At 38.7% G+C, this 22,494-nt stretch overlaps 1 protein-coding gene across 1 annotated transcript in view; it reads right to left on the bottom strand.

Moving 5' to 3' along the window:
* The window catches only part of STK39 (serine threonine kinase 39), a 109,216-nt gene that overhangs the window by 37,084 nt on the left and 49,638 nt on the right, over positions 1 to 22,494 (bottom strand). The window contains exons 11-13 of the mRNA XM_010569501.1: positions 6,962 to 7,084; positions 6,766 to 6,837; positions 4,782 to 4,849 (exon numbers count right to left, since the gene is read on the bottom strand). Of these exons, the coding sequence (XP_010567803.1) occupies positions 4,782 to 4,849; positions 6,766 to 6,837; positions 6,962 to 7,084 (263 nt within the window). The remainder of the gene's footprint in view (positions 1 to 4,781; positions 4,850 to 6,765; positions 6,838 to 6,961; positions 7,085 to 22,494) is intronic.

The raw sequence follows: 22,494 nt of genomic DNA, 5'->3' as shown, positions 1-22,494 counted from the left end.
GGGGGGGGGTGGGGTGGTGGTGGTTCTCTCACTCCTGTTGAAGGTTGCTCATCTCCCAGCTTTGCCCTGTCCTACCTCTCCAGGCACTACTCTTCAAACCTTTTGGCCCACTGTCGCGGTTTCAGCCCAGCCAGTAACAAAGGACCACACAGCCACTCACTCACTCCTCCCGCCCCCCTCCAGTGGGATAGGGAGGAGAATCAGAGGAGAGAAAAGGAAAAAAAAAAATAAAACCAAAAACGAAAAACAGAACCTCTTGGGTTGAGATAAGGGCAGTTTACTGGGACAACAACAGCAAAAAAAGAGAAGTTACAACAACAACAGTACTAATGAAAGAGTATACAAAAGGAGTGATGCACAGTGCCACTGCTCACCACCCGGAACCCGACACTCCCCCACTTCCCCCACAAGTCAAGAGAACTCCCCCCAGCCCGCTCCCCATTTATATACTGAGCATGATGGCACATGGTATGGAATAGCTCCTTGGCTAGTTCAGGTCAGCTGCCCCGGCTATGCCCCCCCACCTCCCAGGTTCCTGTAAAAATTAACTCTATCCCAGCTGAACCCAGGACACCCACACTCCCAAGCCTCACATTAAGTTGTTTCAGCCCATCAGGCTCTAAATGTCTGCATCAACTTCCATGACAAACTCTGCAACCAAGGTAGTTCCCCAGCCAAAGACTCAGCAGTACTGCAAGTGCCATCAGGGTTTTCTCTCCACCGTCCCTTCTTGCCTGAGGGCCCTGGGGAAATGCCTTCTTCCCTCAGGTCCTAGCTCAGCAGCCTCCATCACACAGGTGGGGCTCCTTTCCATCTGAGATGCTCACCTTTTGCTGTCCCCTTACCCCCTGGCCTATCTCTGGGGAAGCAAAAGAAAGCAATGAAGAGATGAGACCTTCCTGAGCCTTGTCTTGACATGTTTACTTCCCTTTCCCTCTCATTCTCTCCATCAGTCAAGTCATTCCTCTTGTATTTTGCCGGTATTTACATTTTTACCCACATCAGTACTGAACTTATTTTTTTAAACAGTAATTGTCAGCATCTAAAACCAGTGTGCTCTGAACTCATCAAGCTACTGCAGTTTATATAATTTGATTGCCTCAAGTGAATTATTTTAAAAGAAAAAGCTTCCAGCATTTTGGATGATATACTGAGCTTTGAGCCTTCAAGTCTGGCATCTAATGTTCACAATGTTTATCTGAGTATCAAGCCGTACTTTAAAAGCTATATAATAGTAGTAGATGAAGCATCACAGGAAATTGTTTCTATACTCATACTGTAGCTAACTTGCTCCATAATAATATGGTTCACAACTTGTGGTTCGTCTTAACAAATCCCATAAAAATCCTCTGATGTGCTCAAGTCTCTATCAGCTATATGACTTAATGATCAATTCACCAAAAGACATCAACAGAATAGTTTAAAATCTGCAGTGGAGGTGGATAAATGCAGAAATCCCTGTGAGGATATTAGCTGTTTACTACCTCACAATCCCAAGGGAATGCTGCGTGACACAAAGCAAGTCATCTACACTGCTTTTATTCACTACAAATGCCAAAACTAGTAGTATTTTTACTTTCAGATGCTCAAAAAACGTTTACTCAGTAAGTTAATTACAACAAAACAAAGCAGTTAGGTGCCAGAGCATCTTTCTCCATATACAGCTGCCCTAAATGTAAACTCATTCAACCTGCAACAATCCCAGCGTAAGGACAGCTGCATACCACTGGAATGCAGAAGGTGGCTTCCTCTGTAACCCAGGACTGACTGACTGAGAGCCTCCAGGTTTACGTCCCATGATACAGGAAATTTATTTTTCAGACTTTTATGAAGGAACCCCATACAACTGCCCTTCTGCTAACAAAACAGAAAGAGCAGTTGAATTACTGCAAAACCGATTACAGCAATAGTTCAAGCACTAACACTTTAATATTCTGAACAGTACCGTCTTCCCAAAACAGCATCTCTGTAGCTTGTCGCTTACATTATCTGGCGTGGTACAATACTTCACTGGAATGCCAATCTCAAACCTACTCTGGCCTTTGTTTAGCAGAGTGGTGAGGTCCAAGTATTGAGACTCTTTGGGGGTAGGGAGGAAGACTCCTAATCCTATGCCCATAAAGCAGCACTATATTGTTACCACAGTCACTATTTCCCCAGAGCTGGCTTTTCTGAATTTGCTCACTGCAACTAGACCTAGACCCACAAATGCAGAACCCAGGACTCCTCTACTCTCAGGTGCAACCACTCACTGCCAAGGCCAGGGCCACTATTAATGTGCCTACAGTACAGTAAGGTCAAAGATTAAAAGCTTTTAACAGAATATACTGACAGATACTTGACACTGACAGGTAAATAAGCTGAGATAAGCCCTACAGGTAATCCAATATTGGAAGAAACATAAGTATTTTGTTAAAAGTTAACAAATAATCATCAGCTCCTTTCCTCAAATAAGGTTTCTGTTAATTTACTGAAGAACAAGACGTTCAAATATTATTTGTGACTAGTATTCAGCAAACTGCACAGCGCTGCCATGCTCACAGCAGCCTCAGCTGTTCCCTTCCTGGGGTCAACAGTGAAGAGGAAGCACAACTATTCAAATACCACCAGAGGTACCTTGCTAAACACAACATATATAGCAGCCAGTCAGTGGCTAGTCTGAATTTCTGTGAATGTTCCATAAACAAAATAACTCTTGCCTTTAAAGTAGCAAATATAAAGAAATACTCAAGTACTAACTGTGAATCTACACCACTAGGCAGAGGTATAGGGAGCCTGTAGCCCTCATTCTCACATAGGCACTTTGCAAAGTCCCAATTAAAGGAGAAGAGTGCTGCTTGGTATACCCTGTGCTCCTGTATTCCCACGAACCATACACACACATTGATTATGTGCTAGCTCTGACTCTACTCACGTGCTCAGGTTTCCATCAGAAGGAAACACAGACACACAGTGCAAAGATGCATAACTGAACCCACCTCCTACTTCTAAGGCAGGACACAGCCAGAGCTCAGGCGGGGCCAGGAATTTGCAGCGCAAAGCATTCTTTCACTGAAAGTAGGTCATCTTTAATTAACAAAATTCACTCTGCAAAATTATGCATCAGATTATTTTTTTTTCCCCCAAATGTACCAACAGTGCTCCCAGGCCCCAGGGTATATCTGTTGTTCAAGGCTATTTTGTTTTGTTTAAATGAAACTTTCTGGTCCCTAAAATTGAAATTCTTGTTTCTTCCTTCTCTACCAATAACGATCTAAACCTTCATAACTGTAACACATTAATCTAGTTATTACAGACTTGCTTTTAGGGAGGGGAGGGGGAAGGAATTTTTTCACCCATTAATTAAAAGCATCCTTAACAAGAACAAAAGGTCATCATGCAAATAAGAGTTTGGAAACTCAAGTCTCCTAGATCAATCTTCATTCACTTCTGGCTTAAGAGCTGCAGAAAACTGAAAACATAATCCCTGACATTTCACTGTACTTGCAGGACTAAAATGTTTGCCCTGTGGATATGCCATCACTGCAAGTAACTGGGTAGAAGCTAATCATTCTACAGGTTTCATCATAATTTTAAAAATACCCGAAGCACCTCACTAGTACATCTACATAGTATAAATTGGTCTGTTTTGTAAATTGTTTCATCTACCTGTCTGTCAGTAGAGAGACAAAAAAGAATATTGATAGCATAACTGGGCAGTTATGTAAATTGGACAACTAAACCAATTCCAAATAATCTCTAAGTCTTTTCTCTCCCCACAATAAAATTTATTACTCCTTCCTTCCGTAAACAACCTTTGGCAGCCATGCAATTTTTTGCAGCTGTCACTAGAAAAGTAGTCAAAGGGAAGACAATAGATTTCGGAATTTGGCATTCATCCTGTGTAGATTTTTTCTTCTGATTATTAACAGGTTTTGATATTACTGTTTTAAAGCTACTTGTTATGCATAAATCTGCTATTTGTTTCTAACATACTGATTGAAATTTTGTAAATATTTCTCTATTTGACTTTTTACCTTTTTGTTAGCATAAAAAAACCGTAACATTTAACTTTTCCCCATAGCAATAACTAAGAGTTTACAACCTCTCATAGATATCTTGTCAATACAAACTGGACGTAAATAAGTTTTAAAATGAGTGGCAATAAGTTTAACTAAGTTAACGATTTAAGGAAAATGACCATAAATACATAAAAAGCTATCAAAGCTTCTTATGAAAAAACGCTTTTATCCAAGAACTAGACCACATAATTAAACCATTCAAATCTTAGTTACAAACTGATTCTAATTAAAGGTAATCTGACTCATTTTAACTATGTATAAATTTAAAGTCAGACAACAAATTTGTATCCATTTTCTAAAATATCTGTCACTTCTCCACAGCGGCTGATCCAACTTGCGAGTAAAAAACGTTTTGAGTAGGCAACTTGTAATACAGCTATGGTTTATTTCTGTCAGAGGCTGACTGCTGAAGTGTGAAAGAAACTCATTAAAAATCTCTCACTGTGATCCTGCATTGCAAGGAAAAAAAGAAAGAAAATACTTAATGAAGGGTACACTTAGCCTGAAGCCACATTCATATTCTGCTTTTCATTTTACACTATTTCAGTAAGCAATTAAAAGACAGCAATTAGTCACAGAAACACTATTCATACTGGTCATACTGGGAGATTAAAGAGGTTAACACTTATTTTATGTTAATATTATGAAAGTAATGAGGGAGATCAAGAATAATACAGCCAACTAAAAAGGAATGCTAAAATAAATAGAAGAATCTCTTACCTTAATCTTAAGACAAGATTCACTGCACATGGAACTTCACTATATTCGTCACTAACAGCAGGCTGAGACTATTAAAGAAAAAAATCAAAAAGTCTTATAAAGGATGCCAAAGGAAAAAAAAAATCCTGAAATACTTGCCATGCTAACAGTTTGAAGACGGCACAGAATATTTTACACATCCTCTAACTCTCAAAAACCTTTTAAACACTTTCAGTAACACAGTCTAAAATATAGCTGATACCAGTAAAACTGCTATATTTCAATTACAGAGATACAAATGATAAGGCCTGTATTAAAGCACTGAGCGTAAGAGCTTTTAATCTCATTGCATCAAAGCTCCAATAACCTATTAAATAATATGTACAGAGTGAGAATACCAAGTTACTACTCATTATTTTTGTGTAACAGTTTTGGTTGTTACGGAAGTCTTGCATCTACCCATCTGCAAAGAACTAGTAACATATCAAAGCAGGCATCACAGCTCAGAGAATGTCTTTCACAGAGGAAAATCAGGAATACAGATATCTTTCACACTATCACTCCTCCCTCACACCATGATACCCTCCCCAGCCCTCAACTAACATCTATATGAAGTCTCAAGCAAAAAAGTGTATCCTACAGAGTACCTCAGGGTCCTCTACCCTACTATGATTTCATACCCAACTTGGCATATTGTCACCACTCACAGAAGCCTATTCAAAGGTTACAGTCAAGTCCTCCCAAAATAACGACTTGTATCACAAATCTCATTTGATTGTTTTCCAACAGTTTCCCACCTTAAAGCTACTTTAAAAAAAAAAAAAGTGTTACACAAGATCTGTATTTTATTATCTGTGTATTTTAAACAAAAGTGAATGAATATTTGAAAAATTATTTAATCACTAAAAGGGGAGTTGATTTTTTTCTACCTCAATTAAGTTCCTTCCATTCATGTAAACTACTGCTATTATTTCTGCATCTTCAACAGACCTGTTATTTCAGTGTATAGGAATGTGCAGCCCAAAGACCAACAGGTGCACACCAACAGTGACAAGCTGCACTAGTCTCTGTTCCAAGTCATCTTCTGGAGCATTTAGGAAAACAAAATCAACAAAAGATTTCAAGCAGAGGCTTTTTTCTCCTTCAAACTAAACAACTGATAATAAAAGAGTTACCTGTATAAACTGAATCACAAACTGCAGAACTCTCAATTTCTAAGACATAAAAAGACTGTCTGGTGAAAGTCCTTTTTTTATTTTCGTACTCAGCTTATATAAAACACCTCAGATGCTGAAGCATTATGTAAACTAGCTCTGCAATGGAAAGACTGGGGTCATCACAGGAGCTAACAGGACCAAACCTGGCAGGAAGCTGTTAGTCTTTCAGAAGATTTCTATGGCACCAATGAAAAATCAGAGAATCTAAAATTGCAGGTGAAGTAGCAAGGGTCACCCACCCAAGGAACATTTTTAAGAGCATTTTGGCTGTAAGCCAGTAATCCTATTTAGCAATTATTTATAGCAGCAATGCTTCCCACACTCAGCACAGAGCCATGAAACTCAATATGGTATTTTATTCCTCTGAATTAATCTACTATGCCACAGTACTGAACTATTTTACTGTATATGGGATGAAGCATTTTAATTATAAGCTACATGTCATGATACAAATCCTAAGAAAGAAAAATTATTTGGAGATCTTCTGGCTACTCTGAAACAGCCATCATGACTATGACAAAAAGACAGCAATTAGTGTGATCCAGTTATGAATATTCATTAAAAACAGCCAAATTACCTATCTTAACCAATTCTCCTAGGCATGAACATAACATGACTTTAAATTTCCTATCCATTTTATCCACTGTGTGCTCAAGTTAATTGTTACAGGCCCAGCTGCATACAGCTCTCTCCTCATAAGTACTTGCCACACAAGTCTGCAGAAAACTCTCCCATCTCAATTCACATTTTTAACAACAGAAATGAAAAAGAAATCCCTTCACTCAAACACTTGGAAGAAAAAAAAAAGTTGATAAAGACATTTTTACCTCTATGTTCTCCTCCTCTTTTACTCTTCGTGACTGGAAAACAAATGCAGTGAGATATGAGCTATACAGCTTTATGCATTAAAGATCCAGAAATACTAACAATTAACATTAAGACAGAATATCTTGCAGAGCGTAAATGTCTTGGCACAAAAGTTACCTTTTCCTGAGAAACAGCAGCTTTGCCTTCCTCGCTCTTCTCATCCATTTCATCATCACTCCATTCCCAGTCCCCATCTTCTGTTTTATGGAGGTGACCACTGGAACCTGGTACTCGTCTGACCTACCAAAATGTTAAGTGTTCACCATTACACAAACATCTTCAGTCTTTATCCGAGTTCTGGTTAATCAGTAATTCTTCATTATTTTTATTCTATATGCTTTCATTAGTTTGCTGGAGGAGTCACTGGCATACTGGAATAATATCTGACCTCAGGGGTAATCCTTGAGCCAGTGGGAACAGCTAAGCTATGCAAAATTCATATAGGGAAACGGGGTTTGGATATATTTTACAACTGCTTAGGAACAAGCTCAAGTATATGACAACTGCTTACTATGAATAAACCCTTGAAATGAAAGGATGTTATTCAAGGAAGAAGTTACAGACAAGGTTGTTCTTGGGACACAAGTCTTAAAAACTTTAATTGTTCTGCTATAAAGCTTTAAAATGTGTAAAGGCATTAAGGATACTTTAAAAGTAAAGTTAACCTTGTTTATAAAAAAAAAAAGAAAGCTGTATGCAGACTGAGAAGGTAGGCAGGCATGCACCACTCCTGTAGATCAAACAGTCTAACAAGGCTTAATAGGAGTATCCAGCAGCTAAATCTGAAAGTCAAATACTCTTCTGATGCCATCTTGCTCTTTTTCAGAGCCTGACAACACGATTGTTTTCCCCTGGATCATGTTTAGCCTATTTGAGCAAAACAAAAGAACATCCAACAATTTTTCCCGCACCTTAGTATGCATTTATGAGACCCATGAGATGGCTGGAAGCACAGCACAATAAGTAGCAGCCCCACTGGTGTTTGGATTAGAATCAGTTTCTCTAATTATTTCGCATTACTGAACACACAGTTCCCACTGCACAACTTCAAATGTTCATACAGGTAAGCTCCCCAGCACTATAAATTTCTAAAGCTTAAAGCATATCCTTTTGAATTATAAAAAAAGGAAAAAAGTTATTCAGGAAAACAGCCTATACATTGGTAAAAGAACAAAAGGAACAAAGCATTAAGTGTCCACAGCACACAAAAGGGGGAAATAACTTGGCAGAAAAGCAGTTTCAGGCCAAGAACAACTGCTGAAGAAGACATCTAATAAAAATAACTTTAAAAAAAAAAAAGTGAACTAGATGGTGTTAGCTCAAAATTGTGTATCCTGTTTGCCAGTATCCACAGTAACATACAACAGCCTGGTTCAACTTTGGTTTCACAGATTCCTGTCTGGTGTTTTGATGTCTTGTACTGAAGTATACTGAGCACTGATTAACTTGGTTCTACCATCCTGATGGTTGGTGGCGGTGATGGAAACCCTTTCTGCCAGCACACCTACCTCACAAAACAGGAAGAAGTAAAACAACAACAACAAAAATTAAAGAAATATAAAATCTGATTTCTGACTAGAAAAAATTTTTTTTTCAACACAATGAAACTTACTTAAAGTCTAAACTGATATTAACCTTGCTCTAAACTCCTCCAGTTGCTGCAAACCACAATGTGAGGAGAGATGCAGCATGTGACAGCTTCCAGCTGCTTCTAAATCCCATCAGGTAGTACTTCAGCAAAAGATGTGTGGCATGAAAACAGTATAGGACACTAGCAGTCTGAGCTCATGAGCTTCTAGAGAACTGTGTGATGCAGATATTAATACAATTTTTCCAAAGCAGCTTTTCATAGAGAGCTAGGCACTTATGCTATTTCTCTACTGAATTTGGACCAAGCACAATTTGGAGCTGGCTAGCCTGACACCAGAACAGCAACAGTGAGTATGAATTTAGAAGCCTTCTTTCAAAACCTTGGGCATACAAAAGCAGGTATCTCAGTGTCTGTCTGCACTCTTTACCTCTCTTCCCTCCTTCACTCCCCAAACACCCATCTGCTCCTCTCCCTTCCCTTTTGCATATATAAGACTAAACTAGAGGAAAAGGTGAAGTTTCCAGAACCTCAGCACATTTCTGTACTTTCTTCAGTCCTTATGATATACCTCCCTTACATTTCTTCTCTGCACAGCCGAGTAAGAGTGCCCTGCTCAGTTTCTCCATATTTTGTACTCCTTTATAACTGAGAAGAGGGGAAACCTATGCAGGACACCAGGGGAATATTCTACTGCATCACTTGAAGGACAAATTCTGCACTATTTTCCCTGTTTCCCATACTACGCTCCTAATGTACCAATTTTAGCTCTAGCTGCCTCAAAAAGCTTGGTACAAGAAGCTTGTGTGTGTTTGGGAGGGAGGACCAAGCAAAAGCCAACAGAAGCAGCAGCACAGCAATTTCTTACTCGGCTGCAATCAGCTCAGGCACAATCAGTGGGCTCTTACTGTATACATCATCAGGGATTAGCACAGATACAAGGTAATCTAGCAGGCAATTTGCCTGGTGCTTGTGGATATAATTTATTATCCTTCAAGGAACAGTCCTGATGTAGGCTTTAGTTTAACAGCACGAGCATTTTCCCAACAGCTATACATGAACCTATGAGAAGACATCAACCACAACCAAAAGTACACTTTTCAAACAGAATAGAATAGACTGGTTTACGGACACATTCACACACTACATCATGCACTAATCAAAATCTCTTCTGCATCCATTTTCAGTTGTTCTGAAGACTTATTCTAACTAGAATGATTTTAATGAAGCTTAATGATGCTGGCAGAGAGTTATGGGAGAAAGCTTTACTGATGAAGATGGAGTGCATTTCAAGTTTTTAAGTGGATTGCCTTTTAATAAGCAATAAACAAATGGCTCAAGAAAAAAAAAACAAGTTACTGCAAAATAAAACATCCTGTTAAATTAAATTATTTTCTTGAAAGGTGTCTGAAGGCAGAAAAACAAAAGTTTAGACTTGTACTCTGTTTCAATCAGATTGATTCCCACCAGCACACATATTCACAGGAAAGAAATAATAATTTCAGCTAGAGCAAAGTACCCAACCTATTCAACTTTCAAAAATGTGAAGTTGTTGTCTATGACATTTTTTTATTGGTGGGTGTGCTTAACACTTGCATTACTTCACAAATTAGTTTACACAATTTTTGATTAACAGTGGCTTTGCTCAGGCTCAGTTCTGGTTAAAGCCACAAAGACTCAAGTCACATAGGGAGGGCATGTACCCTAGGTGCAGGACAGAGCAAGAGCAGCGTACCATGTCTGCAAATAAATTAATTGTCTCTTCAGTTATCATAAACCTATATAACTCTAATCACATATTAAATGGAAATATATTAGCTTAAATTTCTGTTCTAATAGAAACTTATCATAACAGACTTGATAGTAGTATAGCACTGCTTCTCTTCAGATTTCTAGTCTTTTCCAGAGCACATTCATTAAAATGCATATAGGTAGTAACGCATGTGAAGTACTTTAGGAGACAGCTAGCATGTTACCATATTCAGCTCATATTAATAAAAAGCAAAAATACACCAGAAGAAGTAAATTAATAGAACCTACATTATACAGCTAAAGCTTTTTAGGCTTTGAATTTGGCATAGCCAGAGAACCACTTTAAATGGCTAAGGTAAGAAAACTGGGACAATCTACTAGTTTGCTACTGTGGGAAGAGACAATCCCAAGATGTCCACCAGGGCTGCGCTGGGACCTACCTGGTGGTACAGTGAGCAGATTCAACCCACCAGCCTGGGAAAAAAACTAGTCTATTCTTTTCTTTTCTAAACAAGTTTTTTTTTTTTACAGGATTTGTAGGTTAAATCAGCACATCTTGATGTCAAATAGCAAAGACTGTAAGCAAAGAGGCAGAAGCAAAAGGGGCAGTGAAAGGGAAGTTGGATCATCTCGTTTTGGCAGCAGCAATCCCTCAGGATCCTCAAAATCACATACTCTGAAACCCTTACAATGCAGCATCGTGACTGGAGTGCACAATCTGCCATACCAAGTCTCCTCAAGCTGTTATTTGTGTTCCTACTCTCGTGCAGATGATCCAGTTGAAAAATTAACATGGAACATAGTTAGCTTGCAGCCAAATCAGCTTTTTAATTTAGCTGATCATGAGCTAGCACAATCGCTACAGCCTGCACAAGAGGAAGAGCTGGAATATCATTTTCAGTAGTTGCCCCAATCATCTGTGGTAGAAAAGCATTATAAATGCCCAAGAAGTGATACAGACATAAATATGAACAGGGAGCAAATATATCCAGACACAGCATACATTTGTCTCCATTCCCTTTTGTGAGCATGCTAGTTTAAGTTCTTTAAATCTGTCACACAATCTTTTGTCATTCCTTCTTGTTTTATTCAGCCTAAGCATTAGGCTTTCAATATTAGGCGCTGTATTTTTTCGTACCTTCCTACGTGCAAACACTATAAACATACCGTTGGCTTTTCAGTATTAAAAAAACCTTTTCATAAATATCATTGCAGCTTTTTCATCATGAATTAATTTATACGATCAACATTACACACCAGCACACTTTGGGGGGGGGGGGGAGGCAAAGAAAAAAAACCTGCTTCCAGTACCTTTTTACATATGCTACTTTCTCATATAAATACCTCTTCATGAAAAAAAAAAACCAACCACGAATAGCATAATGCTGTTATTTTATTTTCTGAAACAGAAACAGTAGCATAGAAAAACATTTTATAGTTTGGATACAAACTTCATTGGTATCAAATATTTCACTAAAAAGGACAATTTTACTTCAGGAAAGACTAATTGGTATTTTCTCATATCAACATATTATTTGTACTTTCAGAAGGGATGCATCTAGGATAAGCATTTAAGCACTGTAATGACAATTGCAGAGTTTGGAGACCACAGTAGCACCACATTAGGTATGAATCAGCTGTAGGGGTCACCACCCACTGCAATGTTCATACAGTTTATTTGACTATGATCATCTGTAAGAGTTTAAGAATGGTCATAATCAATCCAACCAATAAGTTCCAGCATTGACCGTTTGTATCTTTGCTTAGAAAAGAAAAAGTAAGCGTGAAGGCAGGCCTTCAGCACTTTATGTATTCCCCCAACTTCTAGTAATCCTTTTTTTCATATTATGTTTGCTTTATCAAGACAAAGACACTAAATAATGTTAAAAGTCCTAAGACCTTTTGACAACCATAGGATAAAATTAAAGCCATTCTGTCCCTTAAAGAAACAGAATCTTCTTAAACACTTTTCTTTGGCCACCAAACACTTGTCTTTTGTGCTACCCCAAGTCCTAGTTTGCTAGGATGCAATGTATCTTCTGCTCTAACTTTTTTTTCCCTGTCCCACAAAACAGCGCAGAATTAAAGTGAGCTCATTTTTATAAAGGTATGCCAAGTCGCTATACTAAAATCTTCAGAAGATTTTCACTTCACCACAGTCAGGTCTTTCCGACCTTTTGGATTACTCTTGAAGTGTTCGTCACAGAGTGTGATAAAGTTCTATATCCCTTTTGTCCTTACAGGCCTAAACAACCTTCAACACAGGAAAAACCTTTTCCAGCAAGTATACTAAAGGCCATTGTAACAGGCCTGTGAGGAGATGAAAAAAACCAAAAAGGAGAAAAAGAAACAAAGATAAGCAATCACTGAGCGGCACCACTGGTGCAAATTGTTCTGTTAGAAATGCATCTTCATCAGGGTGGAAACAAAGTGTGTTTCTCTAGATGACTTTCTCGCATACTTTACTGTTTTGATTGTTTCCTTTCAATTTACAAGAACAGGTGTGCAATACACGGAAGTATTTTGCGGAAGAATAGTTACATACATACATGTACTGAACTGTAGCCTGTTAAGCACTCGCATTGCACAATACAACAACAGGAATCTGTGCCTCAGGTATCAAGCATTTGTAGCAAAACATGACTGTATGTCCATGGGGGGGGGAGGGTGGAAACGATTAACCCATTTTCTCCCATCAAATCATAGTCTCCTATGGCAAAGCTTAAAAACTCTCTCCTTTGGTGGTGGGCAGCTTAAGCTACTCTTTGAAATGCTGCAGCTTGTAAAAGTTAATGAAAATGCTGCAATGGGCCAACACAAAAATCACTACATAGAAATGATGAGGAGAGTTCATGGGGACTTGATGGCTTACATAACACTCAACTGTTACCTAAAAAATAAACTAGAAGGCTACTGATGGAAGGCTATAGAAAGCTGTGTTCACCACTGCACAAAGTATTCATCTGTGCTTTGCCAATAATCTCAGCCTCACTGGCTCACTGCAGGAACCCATGGAAAAACTGATAGAAACAGCAGCAGATCTGAAGAGATCACACAGACAGCAAGAACATCATCAAGATACTTTCAAACAGCAAAGATATTCCTACTCAAGTTCAGAGAGACAATGCAACACGATGAATGCCTCAGAGGGCATCTCAAGTCCCACTTAAAGAATCTCTTGCATTTCTGACAGAATTTGACTCCCAGCTCTGCTCACCAAAAGTGTTTTTGAAATGTAAGTTGAAGATACACTTGACAAATATGGACATTAAGAGTTTTTCTACCCTCAAAATAAAGTGCTAAAGGAAACTAATGTGAATGAACAGGGTCAAGTGTACACAAGACGGACTGTTCATCCCAACTTCTACTATTACTCTGGGAGGGAAAAGAATTACCTGAAGACAAGAAGGAAGGAAATTCAAACCATGCTTATCTTGGAGATTTGAAGACATAACTTAGGAATCCTGAGTACTGCATAGCTCTCAAAGGACACCATACAGTGATCAAGAAACAAAGAAAGCCCAGACTTCGTGCCCTGTTTATCAACGTTCGATGAGATTCAATGACACTTTACCCTTGAGAGAACAGATAAACCTCTCTTTTCTTCTGATTTTATTTGACAATCAAGTATGGCATTTCCCTCATATGACCTGTCCTTCAAAGAATGCACTATGTTCTTCCTGACTCACGCTATCTCAAACTCCTGTTGTTTATGTAGACAGTTTAAGTGTCATCTTTTTATGTCCCCTTTTTCTTTCTAGGGGGGGATTTTTAAGACTGTGTCATGGGTTGACCCTGGCTAGATACCAGGTGCCCACCAAAGCTGCTCTATCACTCCCCCCTCCTCAGCTGGACAGGGGAAAGAAAAATACAATGAAAGGCTCATGGGTTGAGAGAAGGACAGGGAGAGATCATTTACCAATTACTGTCACAGGCAAAACAGACTCAACTTGGGGAAATCAGCTTTTTTTTTTTATTATTTTATTACCAATCAAATCAGAGTAGGATAACAAGAAATAAGACCTAAATCTTAAAACACCCTCCCCCCACCCTTCCCTCGTTCCTGGGTTTAACTTTACTCCTGAGTTCTCTACCTCCTCCCCCACCAGCAGTGCAGGGGGATGGTGAATGGGGGTTGCAGTCAGTTCGTGTACACATGCTGTCTCTGCTGCTCCTTCCTCCTCACAGGGAGGACTCCTCACACTCTTCCCCTGCTACCGTGTGGGGTCCCTCCCACAGGCTGCAGTTCTTCATGAACTGTTCCAGCATGGGTCCCTTCCACGGCGTGCAGCCCTTCAAGAGCATACTGCTCCAGCGTGGGCTTCCCACGGGGCACAAGTCCTGCCAGAAAATCTGCTGCAGCATGGGCTCCTCTCTCTCCCCAGGTCCTGCCAGGAGCCTGCTCTAGCGTGGGCTTCCCATGGGGTTACAGCCTCCTTTGGGCATCCACCTGCTCTGGCATGGGTTCCTCTACAAGATACAGGTGGATATCTGCTCCACCATGGACCTCCATGGACTGCAGGGCGACAGCCTGCCTCACCATGGTCTTCATCACAGGCTGCAGGGGAATCTCTGCTCTGGTGCCTGGAGCACCTCCTCCCCCTCCTTCTTCACTGACCTGGGGGTCTGCAGGATTGTTTCTTTTACATATTCTCACTCCTTTCTCCCAGCTGCAGTTGCACAGCAACTTTATCCCCTTATTAAATATGTTATCCCAGAGGTGCTACCACTGTCACTGATGGGCTCAGCCTTGGCCCGCTGCAGGTCCGTCTTGGAGCTGGCTAGCATTGGCTTTATTGGACATAGGGGAAGCTTCTAGCAACTTCTCACAGAAGCCACACCTGTAGTCCCCTGCACTACCAAATCCTTGCAACGCAAACCCAATACAGACCGTAAACATTATTTGGCAACTGCATCCATGTTTTCTATCATAATGACATATTGATTGCAAATTCAAAATTCAGTCTGCTGGAGAGAAGACATCTCTGCAGACCTCCATATGCAAACCTAAAATTGCCAGTGGACTTCAGTCCAACTTCCCAATTTCTCTTGTGTCAATGCTGAAATTGGCAGAAAAGTCCAGCAACATCACGGATGCTCATCCTCAAATGACATTAGCAATTAGTACTATAGGTAGCTTGAATTCCATATGCTCATTCAGATCCAGTTTGCTCCAGATTAATTTGTTCTGACCACATGGTAAAGGACCTTTCATTAGTCTCCTTACAAGCTAGCATAAGATGGGTTATCTTGAGTGGTACTAGCCTAGGACCAAAATTAATTTCTGAAGTGCTGGATGAACAGGGAAGAAAAGGCAAATGGAAGGTAAGAACAACAGTTTAACACTGTTCCTAGCAAGAATATACAACAGGGGTTGTATCTGGAATTTTGTAAATACCTGGAATTTCATTACTGGTTATCATTTGAGATACCACTAGAAGACTGATATCAAAGGCAGCATGCTTGCACTTCACCCCAATGATTACAGCATTACAGCAGTTGAGAATATTCTATGCATTTCTCCTGATACCCTGCTACAGGCCTCAAATTTTACAGAAGGAAATAAAGAAGCAGACAAATGAAGTGATTTATCCAAGGCCACAAAGCAAATCCAAGACAGAGCATGGAATTGAAACAAACTTCTTGCATCTCTACAAAAATAAGGAGGAAGTTCTTTTACATTGCATGCGGTAGCTATACAAGTGCAATTTCTCCACCAGCTTTAGTCAAAATATACAGCATCAATAGTTCTTTATGCTAGGATTCTCTCTCTCTCTGTAAGTATTTCAAAGGGAAAGGGAAACAAGTTAAAACTTGCTCAATTCTAATTTGGGTTTTATTGTTTTAAAAACCTAAATGCTCCTTCCAAAATAGGAACTAAAGTGAATCATAACTTTAGCTAATAAAGAAAACAATGAAAGCCTGCAGCCTTACAAAGACAAATTAACACATATTAGAAAACATATTTCACATAAATCAGAAGAGCACCAGGGAATAAAAAATGAATTTGAATGACTGGAATTTAAACTGCACCCAACACAAAAGCAGCTCAGAACATTGTAATCTACAACAAAAAACAGTTTATAAGAGTTAAAACTTAACAAGCCACTGCCAACATTCTTCCGCAGCTGTGGAAGAAAGACATTACGAACATCAGCTACAACAGAGAATGCTTGGAGAGTTTAGCGAGTGAAAAAAATCATGACTACCACAAAAATATTAAGCATCATATTATTATTGTTGTTGTATATGTTGTTGCTGGTTAAAGCTCATTCTAGTATACACCAGTCACAAAGATTTACAAATAAATTAAGTTGCTCACAGAACTATTTGTCCTTACCCTTTATAAACTAGGATACAGATAATATAACATTCCCAGCCAACAATAGCATGCATCAGCTTTCCAGGACAATGTCTGCTTAACCAGATGAACAGGGCAACTGTAAATCCCATCCATCGAAAGTTAGCCCAAATCAGCCTGACAGAGAACTCCAGCATCAGAATGCAGAAGCTGCCCACATTTCCCAAAGCTTGATGAAAAGCAGGCTACAGCACAAGGAAGCAAAACATAAATTGTTGTCTTGTAGGCACTGACGTGCTTGCTATATGTAGATGTTAGAGACTGGGGAAAGAAGAATCTATTATTCATCACGGATTCTTTTGCTTCTGCAATCTCTTTACAAGTTTATTTTTGTAGGGTGACAAGGAAGGGAATGAACATTTCCTGAATATTAAGATCCTCCTTATTGACAACTACTCAAAACTGCAAAGAACTGGGCCCACTTACAGATTTAGTATTTTATTTCAATGTCTAATTTTAAAAAAACATAAAAAGGATGCACTGCGGGATACCAACACATACACGCATAAAACATTACTGCAATTCATACATGGTACAGTCCATGATCTAGACCACATTAAAAATCCATTCTCTCAGTAAGAGTAATATTATGCATCTATTGTCTTTTTCCTCATTCTACAAGAAGATGACTGAACTAGTAATCTTGATTTTCCCACTACCTCAATTATTTAAGCTATTCCTATTAAAGTCTCTGGCAACTGAGTATTTGGGATGCAGTCCTGGGTAGATTTAAAACATTTTTAACTCTGCTCCACAAAAGAGTACAGTGACCTGAAAGTATGGTAAATAAGATGCATTTGTGTAAGAAAAATTGATGGCATTAATGAGCATTAAACAATTCAGTAACATGGAAGGTGCCTTGCCGCCCTCTATGTATAGGTAACTTAGAGCCCAAATGTAATTTGTTCCTGCATTCCTGGAGAGAGGCAAATGTGTAGACCCCACCCATTTAAAACACATCTGCAAAAGTCTTTGTGGAACCCTGACACTGTTTCCTATTAATTTTTAACTAGAGAATAGTCAGTGCTGTTCTCCAATTTTTGTACTTGGATATCTACAAAAGGCAACCCATACCTTTTTTTTCTTTTTCTTTTTTTTTTTTTTTCCTAAACACACATCCTTCTGGAAGTACTCCAGTCCAACAAATCAACTAGCTTAGCTTTTTCTGCAGATAAAATTGTCTTTTATTTTACCACTGATACCCTTCAGCTACATCTGCTAGTACAGTATTCAAGATACACACAATCCCACATGCCCCTGAGAGGAGGAATGACAAGGTGGTTATTTAAACACCTCATGTTTTCCATCTTCTGCAGTCCATCCTAGTAAAAGCCCAGATTTGACTTTCAGGCAGAAAAGAGAAAGTCAACTGATGCTGTATATCTTCACCTTTCCCTTAGACTGTAGTAATGGTTCTCACAGAGGACAGGACTCCCGTGTTATGCAGATCCCATGGAAGATACGCTGAATTACTCTTTAAAATGCCAGTATTACTTGGTAATTGATAAGGTGAAGTTTTTTGCATAACCAAGCCACCCCCCCCGGCTTTAATTTTTTTTTTTTTTTAAATCAGAAGTTCCCAGAGTGTCACTTCTCAAACAACTTCATGAGAAGTATTTACAATGCCAGTTACCATGCCAGTTATTTTATAGGAAGAACAATGATGAGAAACAGGACATTACTGAACATAGTTTTGGTTCTAGCGCAACATTTTGCTCTGTGTATTTTTCTCAAAAAAAAATAAAAAATTGAGACCAGTTCCTTCCATACACATCTTAAACCTGTAGAGCAATCAGATTTTATAATTTTTACCCTTAGCCATCTTGCAAACCTTTCCTGAATGTTTCCTAAGATACAAAAGCAAATTTCAATCCCCACCCCTATGCATTTATTTGCATTCCAATGCAACGGAGGAAATCAACATATCATCACATTTATCCAATCATGGCACAAGCCTTTTGCTTGAAACAGTTACACATTTAATCACAGCTTAGCACTTGGAGGTAAAAGGCATACCATGGAAAAGTCACTTTCTACAATATATATTCATGCAAAAGAACATTAGGTTTTTTGAGTAAGAACACTCACACTGTAATTGCATTTTAGAAAAAAAAAATTTAAAAAAATCATAATCCGAGGTCGAAGACAGAGCATGAATTCCCACAGGTACACATCATCATTTGTTCAAGAGTTGAGCCACTTCCTCAAGAGAAGGCTAGTCCCCATCCAACCCAGTCTCACAGGTCATGAGAACATCCTAATCCCTTCACTGCTGGCTGTTCTTAAATTCCCCTGAGTTCATCATAATGTGAGGTCTCATTTTTATTCTGATGCTCAAGCCACAAAAATTCTGCATAAAGCAAATGCAGGTTTGCAATCAGGAACCTTGTTTTTCTCACCAGGACTTAACGCAGACTATTGTTATTAATGGGATGTACCACTACCTTTCTGAAACAATGCCCTGGCATTTCTGCTTTGTAGTACTTAAAAGGTGTTAAGATATCACAGTAATTTGGTGTCAGCATCCCCTCCTCTTAAGCCACTCTGCATACTGCAAATACAATCATGGGAAAAAAAACCTTCCTCTTAGTCTTTCTTTGTTTTTCTCCTGCTTGAAGAAGTTAGACAGAACTTTAAGTGTTTCATATTCATATGCAGGAAGTGTGGGGTGGTGGTGGTGCTTTTTGAAGGGGGTTTTTTGGTTGGTTGGTTGGCTTTTTGGTTGGATTTTGGTTTGGGTTGGGTTTTTTTGAAGTGCAGGCAGGCCTAAGACACTGCTTTGACAGCAAGAATTTAATCTGGCATAGAAACTAGTTCTGGGATAACTGCAACCAGCCTATCAGGACCAGACACTAATCTTAAACTCTCAGAATAAAAATAGAGATGTGCAAGCCATGACTCAAGACTACATAAGCCCCTTCCCTTTGCAAGAACTATGAAGGTTTGTTGCATTACACCTTTTGTGGTATGAAGAGATTCAAATCCTCTACTTCACTGCCCACAACCACATGCCACTGAAACTTTCCTGGGGGAAAAAAATCATGTATGCAGAAAAGGATAGGTAAGGCTGGTCATGAACCCTGAAAATCTGCAAAGTTACCATTCATACTCCACATCAAATTAATTGTTATTACTTCTCTACATTGTACAACCACGCTTAGGTTTTGTCCAAACTGCTGACTGAAAGGACACAGATGATTAAAGGCTTTGCAGTTCCTTTAGACATGTCTTTAGACATTTCTGGTATGTATAATTCCCTATGTAAAACAACAGAAATTTTTGACTCAAGAATATAGGGAAGCTCTTGGGAAAAGACAATGTTATTTGGTGTACGTATCTCCCATGCCCTAAAGTCTCAGTCTGAAGGGTTTGAATTTCAGTATTCCAAGGTGACCTTACCGTGGGAGGACATGAGGTGCCATTAGCACTGCAGGTGGTATGTCCTGAGTCAGTAAAAGCAAGAGCAGAGAATATTCTCACATATATATGTTACCTCACTAGAAAGATATAGAAACATCAAATCCTTCAATTCCAAGTCAAATGCAACTGGTGTCCACAAAACATGTCAACACTGAGAGAAACTGTTATCAATTCAAAATTTCACACTATAATAATGGCCAAAAATATTTCATTTACTTTCGGGTCAAGCTTTCATAAATCATGTTTTGATCTCACAATCATTTTCTTCAAAAATTTAAACTGTACCTCTGTTGGAATTAAAATATATATTCACGGCTATCTAGCACACCCTTCCAAAGGAGCTATTTGTTGTTTGCCCTACAGTGCACAATGTCATGTTTATGGAACATTTATAATTACCTTCAATGAAATAAGTCAGTATGGAAAATCTGAGTCACTGATTTGTGCAAATATTTGTTTCTTTCTTAATGCAGCACAAAGTATTGGAAAAACTGAAAAGGCACCTCACCTAAGTCATGTAAGAATTGGAAATACGGGAATTCACCATTTTTGTGTAAATTACCACTTCTACTCACTATTGGAATCAATTACAGTGGCAACTGAAAGTCAAGAAATGTAAGATCATTACAGTTTCTTTCAAGAAAGAGTACTGCATAAGGGAGATTGATAATTCCACATTGAATAGGACTTCTTCAGCGTTCTCTACTGGTTCTTGAAGAGCACCCTTTTAAGGGATAATACAGGACAAGTCAACAAAGAGCAGAAATCTGTTTTTCGTTTTGTTTTCTTTTTTAAAGAAAAGACCACTTGCTTTAAATATATCTGAAGCTGGTTTGTTTTTATAGCCAAACACAAATAGTATCATGCTCACATGATTACAAGTGTGACACCCAAGTGCAGGGCCATCAGTTGAGACTGGCTTGAAATCTTACCTCATTCACAGTTTAGAAATGGAATACAGTGGAGCTATCAGTGAGAGGGAAACAAAGCCATTAAAAGCTGAAGGGAGAAGGGAGGAGGGAGCACATTCCTGCATCTCTAGAGGAAATGCTGAAAAATGGGTACAGATGCTCACTGTACCAACTCCTCACCCACTCTGGGGGATTAATTCCCTGTCCAAAGCCCTCCTGCTTTCACTCTTTCACTGTGTCTTCTCTTGCTGGGATAATGCTGCTTAGAGACAGCAAAATGTGGCAGATCGAACTAGAAACACTATTTTGTCACCTAAACATCTTGTAAACAAGTGCAGGTAATTTTCTGCGCTCCTAATTCTGCCTTCCAAAACCATAAGGTTTTACATAAATACTGCAACATACTTATTATCTCTGTTTCAGCCTGAGTCCAAAATTTGAACCTGATTTTTTTTTTTGGAGAAAGCAGTGTTTTGCAGAAATCCCAGTAACATGGCAAATGTGCAACTTTAGCAGTTCAGTATGATTTTTGGTTTTCAGACATTATTTCTCCATTTATTAGTTCCACTACATAAATTTCATTACTGAATGTTATTAACTGCAAATTACTCTTTAATTCACATTTTAGCAATAGTCCTTTCAGGCATGAATGTGTACCTGTGCTGAAGCTGATGTTTTCAGTTAATTGTGCAGAGGAGTTGCATTGTTTCTCAAAAGTAACACTTCACCTCAAAAACAAGGAATCCCAAATGGGCTTTCAGGCATGAACTGATGGCTAATTCATACATGCAGAGAGAGGCTCTTTTATATCCTCTTTCTTTTCTCTGTCTGCCCTGCTCCTCCCCCACAATCAAATTAAGGTGTTAAGGCCACGAAGGTACCTGAAGGTATCAAAGGAAGCCAATAAAAAAATACAGCAAATTGGCAAAGTAACTTGATACTCTGAAGGATGAAGTATAAAGATAAAGATCCAGACCTTTAGAGCTTCTGGTTATCCTTCCTGGCTGCTCAGATGAATGGGCATCACGATGGTGAATCACTACTATAAGGCTTTCTGTTTGAGGGATCACTGGATCCTCCTTTTATAATCAGCATTTTCCAGTTCCACCATCCTTTTCTATCATCCAAGCTGTTTACTTTCTTAAAATGACCAGAGGGGAAAAGAAAGAAGACAAATACAGCCTCACGTAGAGCTTTCATTACTCAGTAGTAGTAGACTCATTATAAGGTGGGTTTCACTGCCAGCAGTATGGTCACATTAAAGAATATTTAGGAAAAGTCTACTACTGTAGAATTCAAAGAAGAATTTACTATGATTTCCACTTACTTTCAAGCTCAAAGGCTTGAAAATACCATTTCAAGGTGAAATTCTGATTTATTCCCTTTTCTATTTTCTACAAAGTTTCCATTTACTTATGCACATAAGAGAAATTACTGTAATATACATTCTACATTCCGCACAGATTTTAAAGAGACCTAAGCTTATTCAAGACATTTAAAAAAAAAAAAAATTAAGGCAATCAAAATGAAAATTTGAGTATAGTTCTCCAAGAAGTTATAAATGAACATGAAAATAATGAATATAAATGTGCAATTTTTATAAAATCCAATTTTATAA

The sequence above is a fragment of the Haliaeetus leucocephalus genome, unplaced genomic scaffold (assembly GCF_000737465.1).
Source record: "Haliaeetus leucocephalus isolate CR32 unplaced genomic scaffold, Haliaeetus_leucocephalus-4.0 Scaffold1, whole genome shotgun sequence".
In the NCBI taxonomy this organism is placed as follows: Eukaryota; Metazoa; Chordata; class Aves; order Accipitriformes; family Accipitridae; genus Haliaeetus; species Haliaeetus leucocephalus.
Note: the sequence above shows the minus strand (reverse complement) of the source record. Positions and strands in the feature narration are given on the sequence as shown.